Raw genomic sequence first — 24,332 nt, 5'->3', positions numbered from 1 at the left:
AAAAACCTTACATTTCAACTCCTGCGTTGTTTACATTTTTTAAGTAGTATAAGGTCGATTTTGGCACTTTGGTGATCTTTATTATTCCTAAATCTTTTTCACATGAAGATTAACACTGATTACTATCAAAAGAACATGTGCCTTGAGCTTTCTCCAGCAGTGTTAACAGTGTCATAGCAAGCCTGGCACTCCCTGGGGCCGGGTATTTCCCATCTCCACTCCTATTCTCTTGATGAATTACACTTACTAGATGTCCAGCTAGAGTCAAGGGTGACATGCCGTGAACAGAGAACACAGCAAAATGAATCTGGTTCTCTCAGAAACAAAAACACTTGCTCTTGTATCAACATAATCTAGCATTTTTAAAATGGATTAAAAATGATATACCTCCATGTTTCAGTTTGACCACTCATAAAACAAGCAATGACTAATCTCAAATAGAGGTGAAATTATCTCGAATTCACCTAAAATGAGAGATTGTTAAGCTTAATGTTGTAAAATGTTTTAAAGCTAAAAAGATATGACAGTCTTATCAGAAACCAATTTTTGGCACTTGAATCTGTGCACCTTTGCAACCCAGACAACTACCAAATGGAAAAAACTGAAAGGGCTGCTTTTCTCAGAAGGGCTAATTCATAGCAAGAGCACTATGAAAAGGCGCTATGACAGACACTATTTTAATGAAATATTGTCAACATAAATACTGTAGCTTTACTCTTGTATAGCGTACATTGCTCAGAGGCAATTTTTAATCATGATCCTTTTATTTCATTCTTCAATAAGCTAGTCTGAAAAAATCCTTTTCAAAAACTGCTTTCCCCAGTTATTACTGTCTAAATATTACCTAAAGCTATGCTATCCAATGCAGAAGCCACTAGTCACATGTAGCTATGTAAATTTCAATTAAAAATTCAGTTATTCAATCATACTAGCCTTTCTTCAGGGGCTCAGTAGCTTCGTGACTAGTGGCTACCATAGTGGAGAGCACAAATAACATGTCTATCATAAAAAGTGCCATGGGGACAGCTCTGATCTGAAGAAAGTGCATCGTGCAATACTCATGAAATTTTCAAACTCATTTTTAAAAAGCTGTTTAAAAGTATCATATCTTTAGGCTACAGGTTATTATTGATCTCTGTTTATATGTGTGAAAGAATGATATCAACTTTCCTGTCCTTATTTAGACAATTTATGAAGTACTTAAGAGTTCCATATAGGGCCAAGTAAAATATGAACTCACATTCTATTTTCACTACATGACTGTAAAAGAACAAAGTAAAAATTTGACATGCATGATGAAAGTAATTTAGCCATATTTATAACAGATCTCCCACTAATATCCATAAATTTTGAAATAAGAAAGAATACATAACTGTCATTTAAAGTTTCTCACAAGAACGAGACCAAAAGCCCTTTAGATATTGCTCTATTTTACTTTGGTCTTGAGGGTGAGGGGACATTACCTAGGTTATCAACAAAAAATAATTAAAATAAAAACTGTCTTACAAATAAACTTCTACAGAATAAGGACAGAAAAGTAAGTTTTGGTTTAATGCATGCAAAAATGCTCATTTGTACTGATAGCTGGTATATGAGCTAACTTTGAATACTGTTAGGAAAATCAAGTTCATGTTGTTATTTTCACATTTACTTTGTCAGAATACAAAGTGAGAGAGATAACAATTGTATATAACTTCTTCCAAATAACTCTTAGATGCAAGGCAGTAAGTGGGGAACAGAACAGATTTGCCTTTTTTTTTTTTTTCACTTCTTAGTAGGTAAAACAACTCAAACATAAAATGCACACAGCTGTATCTAAAAGAAAAATGCAAACACAACTTAACCATACTTTATTTGACTGCATCTTATTGAGACAGCTTGCACATTTCAAATCCCATTAAATCTCTCTCTCCAAAAGGATATGGGACAATAGAAGAAAATTATGCAGCAATATCCAGTCATCAAACAGCAGTCCAATATTTTGAGATACACGTGATACTTTATAGATACTCAACTCATATCTGACGTCAGTATAATTTATGGTTATGTTTTTACAAACCTGAAAGCCCTGTAACAATATAGCACTCATTTTAGTGATGTCGTGGTGCACTGAAAAGTAACTGATGCACTACCAATTTGCTTTTATCTATGCTCCTGGAAAGTGATGAACTTCATGATTTTTAGACACCATAATAAATATACACATCCAGTCTTATACATGTCAGCCAATACCATAACACAGGGCAAGGTAAAGCTAAAACATGTGACAAACAAACTTTACACAGATTTGTCAAGCAAATGGGGAGGGTACTTTGGGGAAGAGGCAGAAAATATTAAAACCAATATTTTAATAGTAACTTTTTTAATTTTGCTGGCTTCAGATTCAAAACTACTATCTGGTTTATGATCTGTGGACTTCTCTAGAGTAGTTTCATCCTCATGTAAGGGAAATTATAATCAGCCCACACATCAAAAATGGTAGTATACCCGTTAGCTTCTTCAATACTAACATATATAGCTTCATGGTAGCATGTATAAAAATGTTCAGCAGTACCAACTGCCAAACCAGTGTCAGTGGATAGTACAGTCAGTCTTAAAGAGGCAGCACCCCATTAAAAGAAAGTTGCACCAATTTTGCTCAGTTTTAGCCAAGTGAACTCACTCTATCAATTTCAAATGGAACTGTTTCACGATTATATAAGAAAGATGAACGTCCAATATAAAAAATTCGTTTGATGATACTTTGAGACTTAATTTTGGTGCTGGGTTATCAGCTAGAGGAAAATTTCAGTGCACTTAAGTAAACAATTTTTGCACAGCCAATTAAAGATACAAGGTAGACAATGATATTCAACATATACCAGCTAAACAATACAACAACCATTTGACTTTTCAGTCACATGGCTAAGTTCATGTTTAAAATACCCAATTAAAACACCCAGTCAATTCAGCAAAATTGGCCAATTCTGGGTGAAAAGGTCAGTAGTGATGGTTTCACTGACAACCTGCCAAAAAATTAATGGCTGAGCTAAAAACCAAGCAAGTATTACTTTAGAACTGTTCTTATTAGTGAGTCAAGCAAATGTATGTTCATCAACAATCATTACCCATTAACCAGCAAGTCAGACGTAAGGTGGTAAGATAAAATTTGACAGTGAAAGTACTAACTATACACTTCGTTCAATTCCCTCAATATCAAGAATAACAGAAGCATCATTATAATTGATATTCCTCTAAGTGCTAGAGTCCAAATGAAGTTTGAGCAAAAACATACTCAAAAAGGTCACCCTGAAAGCTGAGTATTGTGTGGTCTTCATATTTTTAATGTAAGTATTCTGCCCATTAAACTTTCAAGAGCAATATAAGATGGAAAGAAAAAGGTTTTCTTTAAAAATAAGGAACTATTAATATAAATGATCCCATCAACAGGAAGATTTTATTTTCACCAAATTTATGAATCTTTATTTTAAAAGTACTTGTTACCATGTTCACTTTCAAGACACTACACTGAGCAAGGAGCAGCTTTCCTTTAAAAAAAAAAAAAAAAGGCAACAAACTTTCCTGAAAGGGGGCTTTTACCAACTGTTAATGGAGGTAGGGTTTTTTAAAAATACAGTAATTACAGCCATAAAATAAAATTCAAACCAAATTCTAGAGCAGAAGAAAAGTATATGCAAATTAATGAAAAAACAATAGATTCCTACAAAACATTTTTCACAGAGAATGAATCTTTTTTTTTAAATGGGTACCTAGGTTTTCCAGTCAAATAAATTATCCATCACAGGTCTCTTAACTCAACTGAAAGCAATCAACTTTAAAATTTATTACACTGCACAGATTGGCTGAAACAAAATATAACTAATGAACATGGTGATGGCTATTAAGAAAACCCATAGAACTCATTCCAAAAAAAAAAATTTCCATGTCTCCCTTTTGTTTTCTGGGAACTAAGCAAAGTTCCCCCAAGAATTTGCACAAATAAATGAAAAGAAAATAAAATCAGTTTAAAACAGATACAGTGCACCTCGAAATTTATTTTCAACACCAAGAACCAAAAGCAAAGCATTTAAAGTGGAAGCAATGTGAATTCAAACCGAGTGGGAAAAAAGTTCCAACTACTTTGTAAAAGCTGTTCCTCACAGCTGAGCAATAATTTTGATTAAATAAAATCATACCAATTTACATTAATTTTTCTATTCTTTTCCAAAAATTCCCTCACTCTCAAAAAAAGTGCATCTAAAACCCAGCAATTCCCGGCTTCATCAACTTTTCTCATCCCTTTTGAGTCATTTCTTAAAGATATTCCAAGTAGATTTAACTTGTAAGATAAGAAGGGACTTCTACAGTAAACCACTCTGTCACTCACCTGGAAAAAGTATCCAAATTATAAAAATCTGAAATAATTTATTATCAAATTTAGAATTTAAATAAAAACAAGTTTGCTTGCAAAGGCCTTAAAGAAAAGGAAAAGACAGCATGCATTCAAAACCTATAGAGATGAAGACAAATATACTTATCTACACAGGCACTGGCAGACGCAATTGGTTATCTTTACTCATTGTAAGACACACCCAACCCTACGTAACAATTTTTTAATTCACTAATCACTGAGGTACCAATATTCAAGAATGGAAAATTTAATATTGAAAAAATAAAACCTAAAATTGAAGCTTTTCCCCCACCCCCTCAGAAAAACTATGGCAGGTTTCATGTGAAATGTTAGTATATTCAGAGATTTTTACAATCTACATTGGCTTTTTTTAAGAAACAAAAATCATGTTCCACATCCTGGTTCTGCGATAAAATTATCACTGTGTAAATAATGTCAGCAGACTTTCCAAATGAACAAACAAATCTTGGCTATCAACTGGCACATCTTGTTGGTACCAAAAGAACTCTTTAAGTTTAAAACAATCTCTTTTAATTCAGAAGAAATGCGCCATGCCAAAGTGCAACAAATATTGTGCGACACTCAAATGAGACACTGACAGATAAGAGCTGCATGGAAATCACTAACTCCACCTGCAAAGCAATTCTGTACAAATTGCATTGCATGCAAAGGTCGATTCTGCATGGTTGGAAAGTTGTTCCTTGATGTCAGTTTCTCAACGCAGCCACAATTTAAGTCGCAGTGCATCAACTCCATTTAAATAGTATCTGAACAGCCTCTTATCTCGAACAAAACCAAGATTTTCATAAAGTTTCAAAGCAGACTTATTCGTTATTTCTGTTTCCAAAACAACCTTCAAAATAAAAAGAGAAAACTAAGTTACAATTTTATATATTTGAAACTAATTTATAATTTCATAATTTGACAAATCACTTATAAACAATATGATCAAATATTTAAGAAAAACAAACTACATTTAATTGTTTTAAAACTGATGGTGAAAAGCATAAACATTAATGATGTATAGGAAGAATCCAGAAAAAGTATGAGAACTGTAAAAGTTAATTATCTCTCAGGGCAAGGGAAGTGGGAAAACTGGGAACATCTTCTTTTCTACTGGTTTTTGTAAAACGTCCATGGACAGAGGAGCCTCGTGGACTACAGCCCATGGGATCACAGAGTCAGACACGACTGAACGACTAACACCTTCACTTTGGAATTTTTAGAAATGAGAAATATGTTTTATACTAAATGATGATGAATTAGTTTCTTGTAAAGAAAAGTAGTGTGACAAAAAGATGAAGAAAAGAAAAGAATCAACAATCAAAGGTTTAAGAAAATAAACCAGTACTTGAAACTATTCAAACTGACCTCCAACTCCCACGTGCTCATTAATATGTCATTCTTTATCCTGGTGACAACTACCGCATTTATCTAGAGTCAAGACCAGAGTCTGCAAACTGTAGCCCTTTTCAGGCCAAATGTGCCTACTGCCTATTTTTGTAAAGTTTTATTGAAACACAGCCATGTCCACTGATCTACACAATGTTTTTGGCTGCTTTCCCAATATAACGGCAGATATGAGCAGTTGCACCAGAGACTTGCGGTCTGCAAAGCCTAAAATATTTACTATCAGGCCCTTTGCAGAGAAAGTTTGCCAAAACTAGATCAAAGATACCAAAACTTTAGTGTACCTGGAATATTTGTTAAAACAGAATGCATATCAACTCGAGTTTCTGAGTAGGTTTGGAGTGGTGCCCAAGGATCTGCATTTTTTTTTAAATTGACAGGTGATATTGATGCTGCTGGTAAGGGGACTACATTCTGAGAACCTCTGTCCATACATTATGGATATCAATATAATATTAACAGAGGAATACAAGTATTAACTTCTATCTAGGTCTTCTTAAATATTACTGAACCAATGGCCCTGACAATGAAGAACTGATACTTTTGAATATTATGTGATGTTCTTCTACTTTACTTTTACATTCCTCTACCAAAGTATCCTCTATCCCATCCTCCCTATGTATCTTTTACATACATAGCTCTATTTGCCTTTCTATTGATTCTCAACTTACCTCACAGAGAATCAACATTGTGAGCCAGTTACTGTTGGGATGTCATAACCCTCTGGTGTTTATAGAGTGGAAAAAAGGGCAGAGTATAATTAAACAAAGGCCCAAGAAAAGCCTATGAATCTCTTTCTATCACAAGCTATTTAAAACAAAAAAAACTGACAAGAATTCAAGCAACAGATACGAGAAAAAACTCAACTTATCATATCCAAAAAACTCATAACCAACTTCTCTACAATTCTGCATATCAGTAACAAGATGTCTATCCATGAATGCCTCAAACCTAAAGCCTAGGAGTCATCTCTGTACCTCATTCCCTTCCACTCCCCTGTATATAATACTCCAAGCACTATTTCAGCTTTATCTCTTAAATCTCTCTCAAATTGATCCTCTTCTTTCTGCTCCCATTGATAACGTTCTAGTCTAAGCTGCCATCAACTATTACCTCCTAGCTTTAAGGTCTCCCATTCTGAGTGATGCTCTTGTTAATCCCCTGCTTAAAACCATTTATTGACTCCTTTTTGTCCTCAAGAAAGGGTACACACTCTAACAGTAATCTAAAGAGACCTGAAAGATCCATCAAGATATGGCCTCCACCTACCCTGCTATTAATAACTCGGCTTCCCAGGTGGTGCTAGTGGTAAAGAATCCTCCTGCCAATGCATGAGACACAAGAGAGGCAGGTTTGATCCCTGGGTCAGGAAGATCCTCTATAAGAGGGAATGGCAACCCACTCCAGTATTCTTGCCTGGAGAATTCCAGGGACAGAGGAGTCTGGCAGGCTACAGTCCATGGGGCTGCAAAGAGTCGGACACAACTGAGCACACACACACAAGTGTGCTTTAGGTCCCCATCCCTTCCTCACCATGATCAACACTAAATTTGCAGTTTTTAGAACTCACCATTATTTTTCCCACCCTAGACCTTTCACATAGCAGTTTTCTCTGTCTGGAAGAATGCTCTTCCCATTCTCCTATTCTTGCTTTTGGCTTTAGCATGTCACTTCCATACTGGGTAGAATATCTCTTTCCCTTCAGAGTGCCCCACAGAACTCTGCACTGCTCTTCATTCAACTGCACTCTTGTCTAATGTTTGATGAGCTATGTCATCTTTCCCAGCTGGTGAGCTCAACAAAGACAGGGATCATGGGTACCTGGTTCACAGCCATTTCCTCTGCACCTAACATACTGCCTGACACATGGAAGGCTCTTAAACATTTGTTAATTATATACGTCCTTAGCACTTTTCATTATATTACATATATTACATAAATATGAAACAAACAAAAGTGCTGTCAAGCTTTTAAATGACCAGAGTACTTTAAGAAAAAGTATTATCTTGAGGCAATTACCTATGCAAAAAAAACTCATGAAGTCAAATCACATACTAAATCCAAATTCTAAAAAGATCTAAAAACAAAGTAATTCATGGTTCAGGATCAAGGGAAAATGTTCCTAAGAACACCTTAAATAAAAATTATATAGCAAGCAAACTGGTTTAAGGTGAGAATAAGAAATCAACAATTTCTCTCTGCTCTTAAATTAAAAGACTGTAATTTAACAGTGATGTATGCCATCAGTGATGTATGCCATCCTCTGTTTGGAACACTCCCATCTGGACAATGCAATTTACCAATTTTGAACTATTCTCTTGAGTAATTCCTACAGTTCTGTTTCAGGCCAGCACCTAATTACACCTAAAATGTTAAAACAATTAATATGAGAAGCAATAAAGCTCCAACAACTCATAACTTAAAACGGATTTCACAGAAATGAAAAGGAGAGTGACAGTTTAAAAAAAAATACTATTTATTGAAGGCTAAGTCCTACATAAAGCATTTCACATGCATTATGTCATATTACATGCATCTGACATAATGTGATTTTCTTCAAGAACCCTATGAAATAGATGTATCTCTAACTTATAAGTGAATGAAACTCAAGGTCACCAGTAGAACAAAAATAGACCCCAGACTGAAAATGTGAACTAGAACTTAATAGTATCCACTTTTCTGTAACTCTGATTGTTTCCAAAAGTAAAACAAAGCAGCAAATGGGAGATCTACATAATACAGGGATTCCAAGTTCATATTCATTAATACTTAGTAATCTAAAATACTCAAAACAGCTGAGGCTAACTATGACTACATAAATACACACTTGAGGTATAACTTAAGAGCTGAATTCAGATTTGTTAGCATCCTAACAGATTAATAAAATAAAGCCCAATTTATAGCAAAACATTACACAGAGGACTAACACCTTGATTAAAATGAAAAGATTCTCTCAGCACCCTCACATTCTATGAACAAAGAAATCATGTTTTATTTGACACAACAGAAAATTCCACAAAGAAGTAACTACTTTGTAACACTTAATTATAAATACACAAAAACAGAGTTTTTGTGTATTTATAAATATACAATACAAAGTTTTATAAACACACAAAATACACAAAAACAGAATTTGGGCTTATATTGGAAATTTTCTATAAAATTATCTAGTCTGCATCATGGGAATACTACATAGGAAGCCAAAGGTTATTTTAATGTTAAAGAAACTTGGCCAAGTTGAATTCTACTCAACAGAAAAAACGGGTTACAGTGAAGTTCTACAGACTCTCTCAGGAACACACCACCATCAGGATAAGCCAAACCATTACAGTTTAGAAAGCCTTTTTTAAAACTACCTGCTAGGAGTCCTAGAGGCAGGGCTGAATACACAATTTTATTCTCTTCAAAACATCCCTTTAAGATCACATCCCTTTACTATCACACTGCAGAGACAAAGAGACAGATTATGAAAAGTTAAATGACCTACCTACAATCACACAACTATACTGATAGAAGATGTATCGAGAACCCAGGCTTCCCATATCCAGTTCTTTAACTAGGCCAAACTACTCAACCAAAAATCCTTCTAGTTTAAATAACTCCATTTTACTCTGTTCTTCACCTGGCAGCCTCTGCCTCATAGATAAACTATGTTTCCAGTGAAAAAACTAAAAATGTCAAACATATAATTATTGAACACAAAATACTTAAGTCATCCTGTACATTACCATAAACTGTATGTTATTTTGTTAACGTGTAACAAGTTTATTATTGGTTACTTAAGTAAATTCAGCCACTGTTGGTAGGAATGTAAACTGCTACAGTCATTATAGAAAAGAGTGTGCTGGTTCCTGAAAAAATTAAAAAAAGAACTATCATACAATTCAGCAATCACCCTTCTGGGTATATAACTAAAGGAAGTAAAATCAGGACCTCAAAAAGGTTCCCATGTTCATGATGATCACAATTTCTAAAATAAGAAACAACTTAAACATCCAACAAATGGATAAAGAAAAAGTTGGCTGTATCTTACACACAGACACAGAGAATACTTTTTGGCCTTAAAAACAGAAATCCTGCCAGTGGGACAACCATGGATGAACCTGGAGGGCATATGGGCATATATCTTACACACACACATGGGTGAACCTGGAGGGCATATATCTTACACACACACACACACGGGTGAACCTGGAGAGCATATATCTTATACATACACACACACACACACAGGTGAACCTGGAGAGCATATATCTTATACACACACACACACACACACACACACACACACGGGTGAACCTGGAGGGCATATATCTTACACACACACACACACACACACACACACACACACACACACACGGGTGAACCTGGAGGGCATATATCTTACACACACACACACACGGGTGAACCTGGAGAGCATTTATCTTATACACACACACACACGGGTGAACCTGGAGAGCATATATCTTACACACACACACACACACACACACAGGTGAACCTGGAAGGCATATGGGCATATATCTTACACACACACACGGGTGAACCTGGAAGGCATATATCTTACACAGACACACACACACGGGTGAACCTGGAGGGCATACAGGCATTATCTTACACACACACACACACACATACACACACACAGGTGAACCTGGAGGGCATATATCTTACACACACACACAGAATACTTTTTGGCCTTAAAAACAGAAACCCTGCCAGTGGGACAACCATGGGCGAACCTGGAGGCCACTGCCCTAAGTGAATCGTCAAAATAGAAAGGCGAATACTTCGTGAGCTTGCTTATGTGTATAAACTAAAATAGTCAAACTTAATAGAAGAGAGTGTAGGACAGTAGCTGCCAGGGGCTGGGGAAAGGAGGAAATAAGATGTTGGTCAACTAAAAATGTTTTAAAGGTCATACTGCACTCTTAAACTCCATTAAGAAATTTTGATTCCAATATATTTTCATCATTTATGAGTTAGTTCTGAGTATTAATATGATGGTAACCATACATTAATCTAAAAAAAATTGTTTTAAGTACATAAAAGTAAATGGCCACATGTGGGTTCATTATTTTAGGTACATAAAAAAATTCGTATATATTATTTGTATGTATTCTTATTATTTCCCCTAATGTAAAACCAAACCAAAGAAGCTTGTCCTGCTGCTGCTGCTGCTAAGTCGCTTCTGTTGTGTCCGACTCTGTGCGACCCCACAGACGGCAGCCAACCAGGCTCCCCGTCCCTGGGATTCTCCAGGCAAGAACACTGGAGTGGGTTGCCATTTCCTTCTCCAATGCGTGAAAGTGAAAAGTGAAAGTGAAGTCGCTCAGTCGTGTCCGACTGTGAGCGACCCCATGGACTGCAGCCTACCAGGCTCCTCCGTCCATGGGATTTTCCAGGCAAGAGTACTGGAGTGGGGTGCCACTGCCTTCTCCGGAAGCTTGTCCTAGTAGCCACTAAACATTTGGCAGCCAGAGCACATAAGGAAGTAACCAAATTCAGGCCAGATCAGCAACACAGATAATGCATTTCTTACTCATGAAGGAATGCATCTGTTTCTTTTTGGGGTTTTTTTTGATGCTATTAACTTTTTAGTCAGCTCCAAATATACAGAAAATGAAAAAAGTCTTTCCCTAGACTGTTTAAACATGTCTAATTCTGATATAAACAGTTAGGAAAGTCACAGAATGGCAAAATGGACAGATCTATCAGACCAGAAGGGTAATATTGTAATTTGGGCAAAAGCATGATTTACATCTTGACTGTGAAATGTACAGATCTATATTTCAACTAACCTCAGTTTAATTTACTCTGAATTTACCTTAAAATGACAAGTGGCAACCAAAAGCAACATGACTCAAGGTCATAAATTCTGCAAACAGAAGGAACGTAAAAATTGACTGGATGTGCACAATAAAGCTTCATAGAGATTTCCAAATTTCGAAATGTATTTATCTTAATGTTTTTCTCATAGATTAAAAAAATCTCTCTCTCTGTAAGAATAAAAAAATAGCAGCACAACCTATGTAGTAGAAAATGTAATTTAAAAGCCTTCCCAAACGTCTTTCTGGTAATTTGTCTTTCTGGTAATTTGTCAAAGTTTCTTAACCTTAAGTTTCTTAACTTTAAGAGAAATGAAGGCTGGCCTAAACTAATGAAAGTAAAATCACAAGTTGGTTATTTTATAGTCATTATATTCTTGGAAAATTATAGTTTCAAAGTTTTCCTCAGAACAATGAATTATATACAAGACTATTTTTATATAAAATTGCTTTTATCAAAAGGTATTTTAATAACTTGTTAACCCTGCAGATATATTTTTATGTGCAAAAAAATATGAAAAAGCTAGAAAGCTTAGACAGAAAGACAAGTTAAAAACTAATTAAACAAATCAAAATTCAAAAGTTCTCCCCTCCCCCAAAAGAGATATAGTTAAGATGGTGAAGCACAGGACTAATCATTCAACCAATATTTATGAACCACATACTCTATCACAAATGCTGTATACTAAGCATTAAAAATACAGCAGTAAATAGGAAATGGTATCTCTGCTCTCAGTGTCTAAGGCAGACTCTGAACAAGTAAATGTAAGCACAGTAAGTATTACAGAAATGGAGGTCAAAAAAACCATGGAAGGTGCAACTGATTCTGTCCAAATGGATCAAGGAAAACTTAAAAGAAGTTGTTGATATTTGAGTTGGGTCTTAAAAGACTGAGAAGTTTTTTACTAAGCAGAGGAAGACCAAGAAACTACTGGGTCTAGCAAATACAAAGTAGTTACACTGGAGTGGAGGGGAGAAAACCAAACCAAACAGGAAGGAATGGTGATACAAGGAAGTAGAGCCAACACACACACTGCCATCAAAAATTACAAAGAAAAAGGGGATACAAGAGTTTGCTGCTTATGTGGTTTAAAACTCAATGAAAGGGAAAGGGAAAGCCTAATAAAGAGTAAACAAGAGTTCTGTCCCTTTCTACAGCAAATTCTTTATCTGGACAATATGGGACACAGATAACCAATCTTTTTAAGCCATAGAAGAGTACCCTAAACCAGAAGCAGAGCTACTTAAAATGCAAAAATCATTCCCATTTCATTCTAAGACTGAGTAAAACCCATTGCTTCAAGAGTTAGAAAAACAAATCAGAGTTAGAACCCTAGGCCCACAGTGAATAGTCCTACCATAAAATGTACCACTGATTCAGGACCTAACCTTGAAACTACAACAGTATAACCAAAATCTCATCATTCCTCAGAACTTTCCAAGAAAAACTAATACTATTTAAACATCTGATCAGTTAAGATAAAGCATACTACCTATCTCACAGGTAGAACTAGGATAAATTAGAAACAGCTATCCATTAGGAACATAATACTCCTTCTTATAACATCTCTGTTCACTGGGAACCACAGTACTCAGTAAAGGCACAAAACATGGTCTTTTCATCCAAAGATTTATCCAAACTGTTGAACAGCTTTTGTGAAGCCCAACTTCTCTTCTTGATGAACCATCTAAGCCAATATAGCTATGGTCCATATTAGACCTACGTTCATGAAAAATTTATACTCAATTTTATACTCATATTTTAGTTACCAGTAATGTAAATAATCGGGGTTACGGCACCTATTACTTTTTGAGATTAAAAGCTGTGAATATGAGATCCTTCATCATGTGTGAATTTTCTTATTTGGGGTAAAATAATTAAATATCCGTAAATCCCAGGATGACTTCCCTGTGCTGTCCAATGTCTGTAGGCCTTCTCATACAACCACCATCTAATGGGATCCGTCAGGCTACAAACTACAAAAGTGGACAAGCAGTGTGAGAATAGTAACTCTGCAGTCCATCTGTACTGACATGGAATCCTGTTCATGAGATACTGTTTAGTGGAAAAAGTAGTTATTAGAGAGTAATAATTTGTGATTTCATTTGTATAAAAAAAAGTGTGAATATTTGCATTCAAGTGTGCTTAGAAAACGGGAGGATGCAAATTGCAAGATGAATAGTAGCTGTAAGTAGAAAGAACGATGAAGAGTTGAAAAGTGTGGAGATGGGGGGGAAAAGGGGACTTTGCATCCCAAGTACACACACATATATAAAGGTTAATGATTTGTGTATAAATTCTGTATCAAAAAAAACCCACTTAAAAATAAAGTAACCAAAGTAAGTTACCTAACAGCATCAGTCTGAGAAAAAAAATTACCTAACTTCAAGTACTTTGAGAATTCTCTAAGGAACATTTGCCCTCCAATAAGAAAGATAAGTGTTAGAAGTACTACTCACAAAATTACTAGCACAATACAACTCTGGTACTTCTTAGTCACCACTATTATATTAAAGATACCCATACTTTCCTAGTTTATACTTATTTCCTTCCACATTATGTAATAGTAAATCTTAATATTCCCAACCACTGCCATTATGTATTGAGAACCTACCATATGTAAAGCACAGTGCTGCAGCATACAAAGAAACTACCTGCCATAAGGCTTTACAAACAAGCTGAAGAGAAAAGATGCTTTTATGTTAATATACAGGTAGTTCTGCATTTAAAAAGTGGTTGTCTTCCCCCCTCCAGCCTTATTATTTAATGCTGAGAGTTTTTTCAAATGTGAAATGTTTTTCATATTGGCTGATAGCTGACCCACAGAGGGGAAAAACTATTATTTAGAGAGAAACCAAGGCCAGTATGCAACTGCATTACAATAAGGTTTATAATAAGAACTACCTTAAATGATCTGACTGATAACAAATCGGAGTTCTGAATACCAATTATTTATTGAAAATATCTAAAATGTTACCTTTATATTTTGACACAACAAATTTTAGCTATTATCATCTTAAAATTTGTACTAGATCAAAGTTCATGTGTTTTTAAATGGAATATAATTTTTAGCACAAGTTATATTTATATAATAATAGTCTGCAATGAAATTACAGTATAATTTACTTGGGATACTTATATAAATACCCAGTAGAATATAGCCCAGGACAAAAGGTCTTAAACATTTAGCAAGACTTACCTCATCACAGTCTCCTTCAACCATAGCATATATAGCTTTCTTAACCAAGTTAGTACCTAGAATACAGAGCTGAGTATTAATGAAGTAAAAATGTAATTAGTTTCTTACAGATACCTAAATTATAATATTTGTAATTTACATTATAAATTATATTTATAATTCTGAGAGGCCCAACAGAACCTATGCATAGCAATAAGTTTCCTTTTGAAAGACCTATCTCCTGATATATATCTTTTTCTCAGAGGTAAGTGCTATTTTATTCCAAGAAAAAGGCAAGATATGGCCAGAACCACCCAGGAACTCCTTCAGCTGGGAAGAACTCACTGTGTGACCTCTAAGCCAATCTTGCCAAGACCATATAAGAACTGCTATGACCCAAAGTGGGCCCAAGATACTGGGTTAGTTCCTACAAACCTTGTAGTTTGGGTACTATAGTATGCCGGGGCACACCAGATGGTTTCAGTGCTCTGTCTGTATTCTAGTTTAGAGTAGATATACTTAGTACATTAAAAGGAAAACAAATGCCAGATCTAATTTTAAGAGAAGAAATCCAAATTTTATAGGAACTCCCTTAAATTTTCACATCATGTACACAAGCAAGCACCCACTACATGGGCCATACAAAACATGTTCGAGGGCCAAGATGCAATCCTCAAGGCACTAGTTTCTGACCTCTGAAGTAGCCAGACAATTTGCTATCATTTGCCATGAATCCTTATCAGCTCTTATTAATAGATCTAAGACACGAACTTGACTTATACATAAGCCCAATTCATTAAAAATCTTAGTGGCAAACTGTAACACTGTAAGAAAAGATGGTTAAACCTACTGTATTAAGTAAATCCATTCATAATGACATCTCATGTCTCAGATTGTGCAAACTAGTCTTAAATTGAACACAGCCACTCATAAGAGGCTTAAAAAAAACTGTAAGTGACAAAGCTGCTAGTAATTACATACTAGTGGCTCGGTGGTAAAGAATCTGCCTGCAATGCAGGAGATCTGGGTTCGATCCCTGGGTGGAGAAGATCTCGTGGAGAAGGGAATGGCAACCCACTCCAGTATTCTTGCCTGGAGAATGTCATGGACAGAGGAGCCTGGCAGGCTACAGTCCAAGGGGTTGCAAAGAGTTGAAACTACTGAAGCAACTTAGCATGCACGCACAGGGCATCAAATCTTGTGTCATGAACACTTACTTAGCTTCAGAACATTTCAGAATTTGCCATGTTAAGATAAGTGCTTATCTACTTGCTCCTCCATTTTTGAATAAAGTCAGTAGGTTCAAGACTCTAGGACAGTGGTTCTTAAGTGGCTGACAACATAGTCACTTGGGGAAATTTCAGCCCTACTTCTAATAGGACAAACAAGATTCTTAAGGGGAGGGGCCTAAGCATTTGTTTGTAAACCACCCAGATGATTCTAATGACATTATAAACCATGAGTATAAGATTAACTGAAAATACCAGGAAAGGTAGCCCAGGAAGTTTGGGAATAGTAGTAACAAACAATTCTGCTTTCTTCTGGACCTCCCTGAATTGCTAATACAATGTTTGGTGACTAGTATGAAATAATGGTAATTTCTCCATGTTGCCTTGATTGAAGACCGTTGAACCCATAACCCAAGTACAGACAGCTGCTTGAGCACTGTGATCAAGCACCCTAATAATGCTGTAGAATTATTCTACAGTTCTAAAAACTGTAGAACTCAATACAGTACAGTTTGAATGTGATCAAAAAAATGTTTGGAGGTGAAAACTGATCACCTAGTAATTGTTAGAAAGATAATCTCTCAAATAATTAAACAGTAATAAAGGAAACAATTCATTTTAAAAACATTTTGAAAATATTTTGAAACAAAAGCAATCAATAATCTTCTCTCAGCTTCATGCTTGTTTCTACATACTATTTACATTTAAGTCTTCTGCGTCTTAAAAAAATGAAAATAATTTAGGCATTCTTTTTTTGACATAATATTTTTCTTACCAATGCCATTTCTCCTGTATTTGGAATCCACGGCTAACATGGCTATATAACCTCTGCGGAACATCTTTTTGTGCATATCCAACTTGCAAACGATGGCACCTACACACTCCTCCCCTACCATGGCCTTAAAAATAAACAAACAGTTACAAAGAATACATTGCCATTGCCATTAAGTACTGCACAATTACCCAGGGAAAGAGCAACCAACCACTGGTCAGTGTTTTTGGAGGAGGAAGAAATAATGAGAATTTTAGCGAGAGCAATCACAGAAATTTCAGAAATCTAAATCCCAGAACTCCTTCATATATTCTAGTTTTAAAATATTTCAACATTCTTTACAACATGAATTTCTTATGCTCATTATTAAAGCCTATCATTATACAGGGGGAAAATAAATTTCCACATAGTAAACATTCAAGTACTTTATAAGAGGTGCTTATAATCAATTGCAATAAAGACCTATATGTTTAAGATTTGGGAAAGAGGAAACGTGAAAATAATTTTTTTAAGAAAAAGTCTTTTCATTAGATATTATAATATGAAACTTATCAACAGAGTACAACAAATTTATATTCAATCATGATGAAGTTTTAGCAAAGACAGATAGAAGACATTTATACCTGAATAGCAGAGTTAGATTTTGATCAGGAAAATAAAAAAACTAAAAGATTTTCAGAAAAAGGATTGTTTTTAAGGTATTCCCTAGATCCTACTCAAGCAGTTTTGTTACTGAGGGACTATAAAAACTAGATATATAATGGTCTCATTTTTAGGACTCTCCTGACAGTGTGAGTCATTACCGTAAAGCTCATAGAATATCTGAAACTCAAAGTTTCATATTAAAGTAAAAGCTTAATTTTTACAGAGCTTCCTATTTCAATAAAAATGTACAGTCTTCCAGACAGAGACTATATATTAAATAAAAGCTAATCAGCCTCCATTTTCATTAAAATTTCCAGTATCACCAGTGAAAGCATGCTTTTCCAGCATTCCACCCCTGACAAGAAGTTCCAGTTAAATACTGTATTCTGGTAAATATAAAAGGGCAACAGCTCCAATTGTTTAATGTATCAGATAGAAATACGTTGCTAATATAAAGAGCCCTCATTTTAATAAAAAATGAAAGTTTCAAATCATCTCTAAATAAAATTCATTTTTCAGAAATGATTTTAACAACAAAAACCAGGAATGGGTTAAAAAAAAATCAATAAGCAAAGCCCAACATATACTTAATACCTCTTTTATCTTGAATTTGTTATGACTTGTTCTTAGTTCATCATTCTATAAATTGATTAAAAAGCCTTTTTTTCCAACTGCGGAGAAATCTTTAGGCAAGATAATTCTAATCCATTTCACGCAAGCCTAAACTAGGTCAGAAAAATCCTTTTGAAGAGACATCAATTTTATTTATTTAACTGAAGTACAGTTGATTTAACTGCAGCTGATTTACTTTGAAAGGATATTAAATTCAACGATTCACATTAATTCATTTCTGTTTTATCAACACAATCCAAAATTACTTGGGGCCAGTAAACCTCTAAAATTGTTATTGCTATTTTTATTCATGATAAATCAACTTGGTTCTTTCAAAATTCTTTTGGAAACAAAAATTTTTTTCTGTACCAAGTACTGAAATATATACAAAAGTTGCCTGTTTGAACAGCATTTTCTGACTTGGACATAACTTACTTCAAATATATGTGTGTGTGGTGTCTGTCTGTATATGTCAGAGATGAGATGGTACATTAAAGAAAATTTGGCCTGACCTCATAAGCTAGGGGAAATGGAAATCTAGACAAATCTATGATACAAAATTGTAGGACACTTAGATTTCACAGTTAATAAACCATTCAAAAGAGGAAAAATTAAAACCACTAGCACACAACTAGACAATACTTTCAAACTGGATAGCCATTTCAAACAAATCTTTGTCCTCTGACCAAGAAAGTAATTAGCAAAGTATCATATGAGTTCTCTCTTGGGCTAGGTTGATTTCTTACGAATCAAGAATCTGAAGGAAAAAAATCAAACTGTAAACATCATTTAAAAATAAAAGTCCAATATATGATACACAGTTATTAGTAAGATGTTGGTACTGAGGAAGGTTAATGCTGTATTTTCTCCTGTCAAACTGCTGATGAATATACACACAAAAATCACTAAACTGCATGTCAATTTTTTCCAGATAAAAGCTTCTGTATCTACATTTGGAACTCTTGCTATTAAAATGTGTTCATGTTTTTCAAGGATGGGAACTGAAAAATTTCAGGCAAGATTAAAATTTAACTCTAAAAGGTCAAATGCTTATCAATCTATGGAACTTGAAAAACATAAGTTGTATGAAATAGATTCCCAAATTCCAGAATACCACAAACAGCAAAACAGAAAAAGCTGGAAATTTAAATTTAGAACAAATAACAGAAGTACTATAGAATATCACTGGTAAGAAGTTCAAAAAGGCAACAACAACTGAAAATACTATGAACTCAAAAGAGACAGAGGTAAATTAGCTAAGAACAGAGTAAATGATAGTGTCCCTATTTGTACAGAACCATACTTTCACATGTTACAATTATTAGGAAGAATCGTTAAAAACCATTTTTGTTAGTCAAATATGGTCAAGGATTGGTGATTTTCTAAGGAACAACCTTATATACTCCATTTGATCCACTGCAGGTTACTTAAGGAAACCAGGAACATTCTGGAGACTTCTAGTCTCTTGAGATTGATGTTCTCAAGGACAACTATTCCTTGGCGAAGCATAACTTGGGACACAGGTTCTTGGCTGAATTAGTCAAGAGTATGTCATTTTTCAAGTTCTGTTTCCATAATAAGAGGCCAGGAGACCTGGGTTCTAGCTTTATATCTCTGGACACAAAATATCTGGAGACTTGAACATTTCAAGTCTCTCTGGTCTTTCATTTTTTTTCATTAAAAAAAAAAAAAAGAGGTTGAACTAGATTATATCTGGGATCCTTTATAATTTTAAAATGGTATGACTTGAAATAAACATACATTTATATTTGTTTTAAATTAGTTCTCATGAGAAATTCAAAAATTTTTAATTCCAATATAAAGGCCCCAGTTCCAAATGGTCTGTTTAACCACTGTTTTATGTTAAATACTCCAGTTTCATACTTGTATTAGTAAATCTTATAGGTCAACTACTGTGTATATCACTATTTCTAGATATTCAGAATTTAATGTTAAACAAATTAGCTATTAAGGGCTAAAGTTCAATTAGCTGGTGAACTGGGAGGAGTGTATGTATAATCAAAGTAAAGTTTACTAATATCCAGTTTATCAGAGTCTAAAATGGCAGACAAGTTGAGGTAATACCAGAACTTAAAAGTTGACTATCATACATACACAACTATCTTCTGGAATTAACAAAAATACACACACACACCATTTCAATTTAAAGTGTAACTAAACTGTATGCTTTTGTGAGTTAACTTACAATCAATCTACAATCTTTAGCATTTATACTGGGATTTGATAATCACATTTATAATAATGTTATGAAAACCACTTTCCCATATTCATTGACACAGACATGTCTAAGAACTTCTACTTTGATGCAACAGTCAGAATCCTGTACGAGTAGCTTTGTAGAATATAAAATATTTCCCAGCTTAAACAAACATACTAAACTGAAGTTTAGTGAAGTGAATGCAGAAAACAGCACAACTACCATTACAACAATACAGAGGTTACATTTTGAGATTACCACCAAGCTATGGAATCAGAAAGACAGATTTCTAAAGTATGGTCAGAGCATTTTACAAGGAAGTAACAAGTGAAAGTAAGTCAATTCTAAACAATAAATAATGGTAGTGGCTTTTCCCTTCACATATCATAAAACACTCCTTAAAAGCATGTTGCCTTTCTTCAATAAAATTCAATGGAAACAACATGCTGTGAGCACATGATACAAAGCACATACCTGTAGTCAATATTTAGGTGAAAGGTTTCGTACAGACTGAAATTGGTCAATATTATTGGGAAACTATGGGTACTACCAGTACTATGTAAGTTAAAATATATATATATATATATATATATATATTCAGCTTGTTTGGTAAGCTAAGTCTTTCTTATTCAGATATAAGTAAAAAATTTCTGTCAATTATATTTCACACAAGCCAGCATTAGTACTAGCATTTTGACATACCTGTGACCAACTTCTTAAAAAAAATTATAGATTAGTAACAATTTCACACTTAGTTTCCTACACTCCCAAAAAAGGTATTTTGCTCAAGTTTCAGGAGTCTTTCAAGCACCAGAAGTGTTAGTATCGCCTTCTGCAACTGTGCACCAGAAAACAGGCTGGCTACAACTGCTAATTGTCCTGTTGAAGTAAAAGGAAACAATCTCCATAATTACGGAATATGCTTGTAAGATTTAATTCTCCAATGTGGCCACAGCAAGTTTACCGACAATCATGTTCACCAAAACATGTTTATGCATACACTCTTCCCTGATTATGGGTGTAATTGAGACATTAATAAGGCCTGTATCTGAACAGAACCATGCGCAAATTAAATGATTGCAAAGTGCTTTGAGGATGAGGGAGGATAATTAAAGACGGTTAAACATGATGATAAGCTAGTGTAAACAGGATACGAGACCCCCAACATGCATCATACTAGCTTACTGCATTTACATCAGTGTCAAGTTGACCCGGATCACGAAGTCTTACCTTTCATACTGTTTCATTAAATACCTAGGAGTGTGTACATGCACTTTACATCATTTATCACACTATGAAATGCAGAATACATACATTGACATTCCAGCCCTCACACTCCCTGCCCCGCACGGCCTGGATCTCTGCCGGGTTCACCCGTTTTTCATTCCATCCACTTACCAAGAAGCACAGCTGTGGCCAGTTGTGGATAAAATATCTATAGGTATATATGGAGTAGGGTTCAGACAGATCTTTGGTGATCAGTCTCATGATATCGGGCATTTGTAGCTCGGATTCATATCGGACATAACGTATCGTCCGATCCTCCCCCGGCTCAACCTCCCGGCCTGAGGGGCTCCTTAAACTGCAGCCTGCGGTCAGGGATGAAGCCAGCAGCCGCACCTGCTCGTCTTCCTCCTCCTCCTGCTCCGTGCCCTCCGCCAGTCCATTGCGGGCCGCCGCGGGATCGCTCGCCGCCGCTGCCTCTGCCGGGCTGGAGAGCGCAGTTCTTGCATTACTGGGGAGGCAGTGAGGGGGGCTCTCGCCCGAGTGTACCCCGGCTCCTTTTGTTGCAGTCGCTCTGGGGCCCCCGTCGGGGGTGGCCGCGATCGTGGCCGCCTCGGCCGAGCTCAAAACCTTGCTCTTGAGGGAGGCGGCCGCCCGGAGGTGCCGCAGTTCGGGGTTGATCAATCCGTTGAGCTGCAGCTGCTCCTGCGGCGGCTGAGGGCAGCGGAGGCACGGATGCCCCTTGGCCGCCGCCTCGCCGCCCGCCGGGCTCCCGCCGCAGCCGCCGCCTTCGTGCTCCTCGTCGTCCTCCTCGTCCTCGCTGCAGCAGGCGAGGGCGGCCCCCGCCGAGAAGGGACAGCGGGGCTCGGCCGCGGCCGAGGCCGAAGGTGCTGGTGGTGGGAGGAGGCTGCTAGGCCCAGGCGGTACCTCCGCCATCCTAGAGGCGACACAGACCGAGAGGGGAGGCCATGAGACCCGGCGGACGAACGCGGAGCAGAGGAAGCCGAGGGCGGGGGGTGGCGGGAGTAGGGGGGGAAACAAAGGCAGAAACCGTCCCTAACAGAGCTGGCCCCCCAATTCCGCGCCACCCCCCGCCCCGTCTCTTCAGCGCCGCCCAGCTGCTCAGCCGGCCACCGTCCCTGTCCGCCCGCGCCCATCCGCCAGCCCTGTCACCCGCGGCCCCTCCCCGTCCCCTCCGCGCGGCTCACCCCGCACAGGTCCCCGCCGCCACTGCCGCCACTCCTCTTCCTCCTCAGCCGCCGCCGCCTCCCTCGCCGCCGCGGCTGCCTCCGCCGCCGCCAAGGCTCACACTCAGCCGCCGTCGCCGTAAAGCGCCTCGGCTGTTACCCCGGGTAAAGTTTCCTGGGCCTGGCTTTACGACACTTCCCTGCCTGCCGGCTGCCGGGCCGAGGGAAAGGGGCGTGGAGGGAGGTGACCTGTGGCGGGGAGGGGCGAAGGTGTCTCCCGAGGCCCGGTGGCGGCTGCGTGCTAGTGGGTGGGGCTGTAGGGCAGGGAAGTTGCAGAGGGCTTGGGAGTCACCAGCCCTTAACCCACCATCTTCGGCCTTGCGGGCTGCTCGGCCCGCGGACCTTGCAGAGCCCGGGAAGGATGGGCCAGACTGGCGCTCCCACGAAGCTGCCGCAAAGCTCACCCGCTCTGGGCCTGCTCCCCGGCCCTTGGACCAATCTTCTAAAAATGCTTTTCCTCAGCTGTACTACGTTTAACCTTTGCTCTGACGTGGGGTAGGGGGAGGGTTACCCGTGTCCCTTAAAAATGGAGCAATCAGGAGAGAAAAATCCCCGAAAAGGAGAGGAAGTTTAAAACTTTGAACTGTGAAAATTATGAGAATGACTGAGGAAAACTGGTTCGTTTGCAACGTGAATTTAGTCTTTGCCTCTTTGAGGCAAGAGAAAGTTGACAGGTAGTCCTTTTCCTCTCTCCTTCGTTCTTTATCCCTTTCACCCCGCCCAGGAAGACTGGAAGTAAATGGGATTAACAGGTGTTTGGCAGCTGTAAACACACCTGGGGAAAATTAGAGATGTTGAAAGAGAATGACAATGGCTAAGAAGCACATTCCTAAACTTGTGAACCGAATTGTGATAGGTGAGAAGCACCGGCCAAAAGGTGTCCTGAACCTGCCCCCGCCCCGCTCTGCCCCCTCTGCCAAGTCATCTGCCAGTGCGGAGGCAAAGGGAAAAGAACTGCCCTCCGCGCCAGAGCGCGAGGCTCTGCTCTTTCGGCTCTTGTCCACAGCCGCGATGTTCAGTCCCTCTGTTCTAAGAGGAGCGCAGGTAGTGTAACGCACCAGCACACGGAGCAAGTTAAGTTTTTTAGGCTTAATGTAGAGCTGGGCACGTGTGCAATAGATGGATGTTTTCAGAGATATAATTCTCTGACTGTAATTTTTGCCATAATCTAAACTAAAAAAATAGGATACAGTGTAGCATAGCTGTTAGATAAAATTGTTAGCTTCCCTCTCACTAAAGACGTTAAAGAAAAACTTCCACCTATCTAGAAGGACAAAGGCTTCCCAGGTGGCTCAGTGGTAAAGAACCCAGTAGGACAGGTGGGTTCAATCCCAGGACTGGGAAGATCCACTGGAGAAGGAAATGGCAACCCTCTGCAGTATTCTTGCCTGAGAAATCCCATGGACAGAGGGGCCTGGTGGACTGCAGTCTGGTAGGAGTCACAAAAGAGAAACGACTTACATTCTAAACAACAATCTAGGTCAACCTATAGTGATAATAATAACATAATGTGTTACTTGGGCTAGGCACTGTCCTAAATATATTATGTGTATTTATTAACTCTTTTATAGGTTTTTA

At 37.4% G+C, this 24,332-nt stretch overlaps 1 protein-coding gene and 1 long non-coding RNA gene across 2 annotated transcripts in view; one reads left to right on the top strand and one right to left on the bottom strand.

Annotated features, from left to right (window-relative positions):
- Positions 1-1,835: 1,835 nt before the first annotated feature.
- On the bottom strand, positions 1,836-22,853 carry NAA30 (N-alpha-acetyltransferase 30, NatC catalytic subunit). Its single transcript, XM_070797650.1, has 5 exons — positions 22,716-22,853; positions 21,682-22,444; positions 16,812-16,935; positions 14,829-14,884; positions 1,836-5,243 (listed from the first exon to the last, which is right to left on the bottom strand). Exons 2-5 carry the CDS (start codon positions 22,441-22,443, stop codon positions 5,106-5,108), a joined length of 1,080 nt encoding a protein of 359 aa, XP_070653751.1. The 5' UTR covers position 22,444; positions 22,716-22,853; the 3' UTR covers positions 1,836-5,105.
- Positions 22,729-24,332, top strand: part of LOC139185309 (uncharacterized) — a 39,715-nt gene continuing 38,111 nt past the window's right edge. Inside the window, exon 1 of the long non-coding RNA XR_011568926.1 lies at positions 22,729-22,859. This is a non-coding gene — a long non-coding RNA (uncharacterized lncRNA). The remainder of the gene's footprint in view (positions 22,860-24,332) is intronic.

The sequence above is a fragment of the Bos indicus genome, chromosome 10, assembly GCF_029378745.1.
Source record: "Bos indicus isolate NIAB-ARS_2022 breed Sahiwal x Tharparkar chromosome 10, NIAB-ARS_B.indTharparkar_mat_pri_1.0, whole genome shotgun sequence".
NCBI classification, from domain to species: domain Eukaryota; kingdom Metazoa; phylum Chordata; class Mammalia; order Artiodactyla; family Bovidae; genus Bos; species Bos indicus.
This window is presented reverse-complemented; position numbering and strand designations above follow the sequence as displayed.

Bases quoted from the DNA above. Each gene is read 5' to 3' on its own strand.
- NAA30 (XM_070797650.1), bottom strand. From the start codon at position 22,443: ATGGCGGAGGTACCGCCTGGGCCTAGCAGCCTCCTCCCACCACCAGCA. The intron at 16,936-21,681 runs GTAAGTGGATGG...TTTATTTTTAAG, and splicing joins GGCCACAGCTGTGCTTCTTG to GCCATGGTAGGGGAGGAGTG. The intron at 5,244-14,828 runs GTAAGTCTTGCT...TTTATTTTGAAG, and splicing joins TTGAAGGAGACTGTGATGAG to GTTGTTTTGGAAACAGAAAT.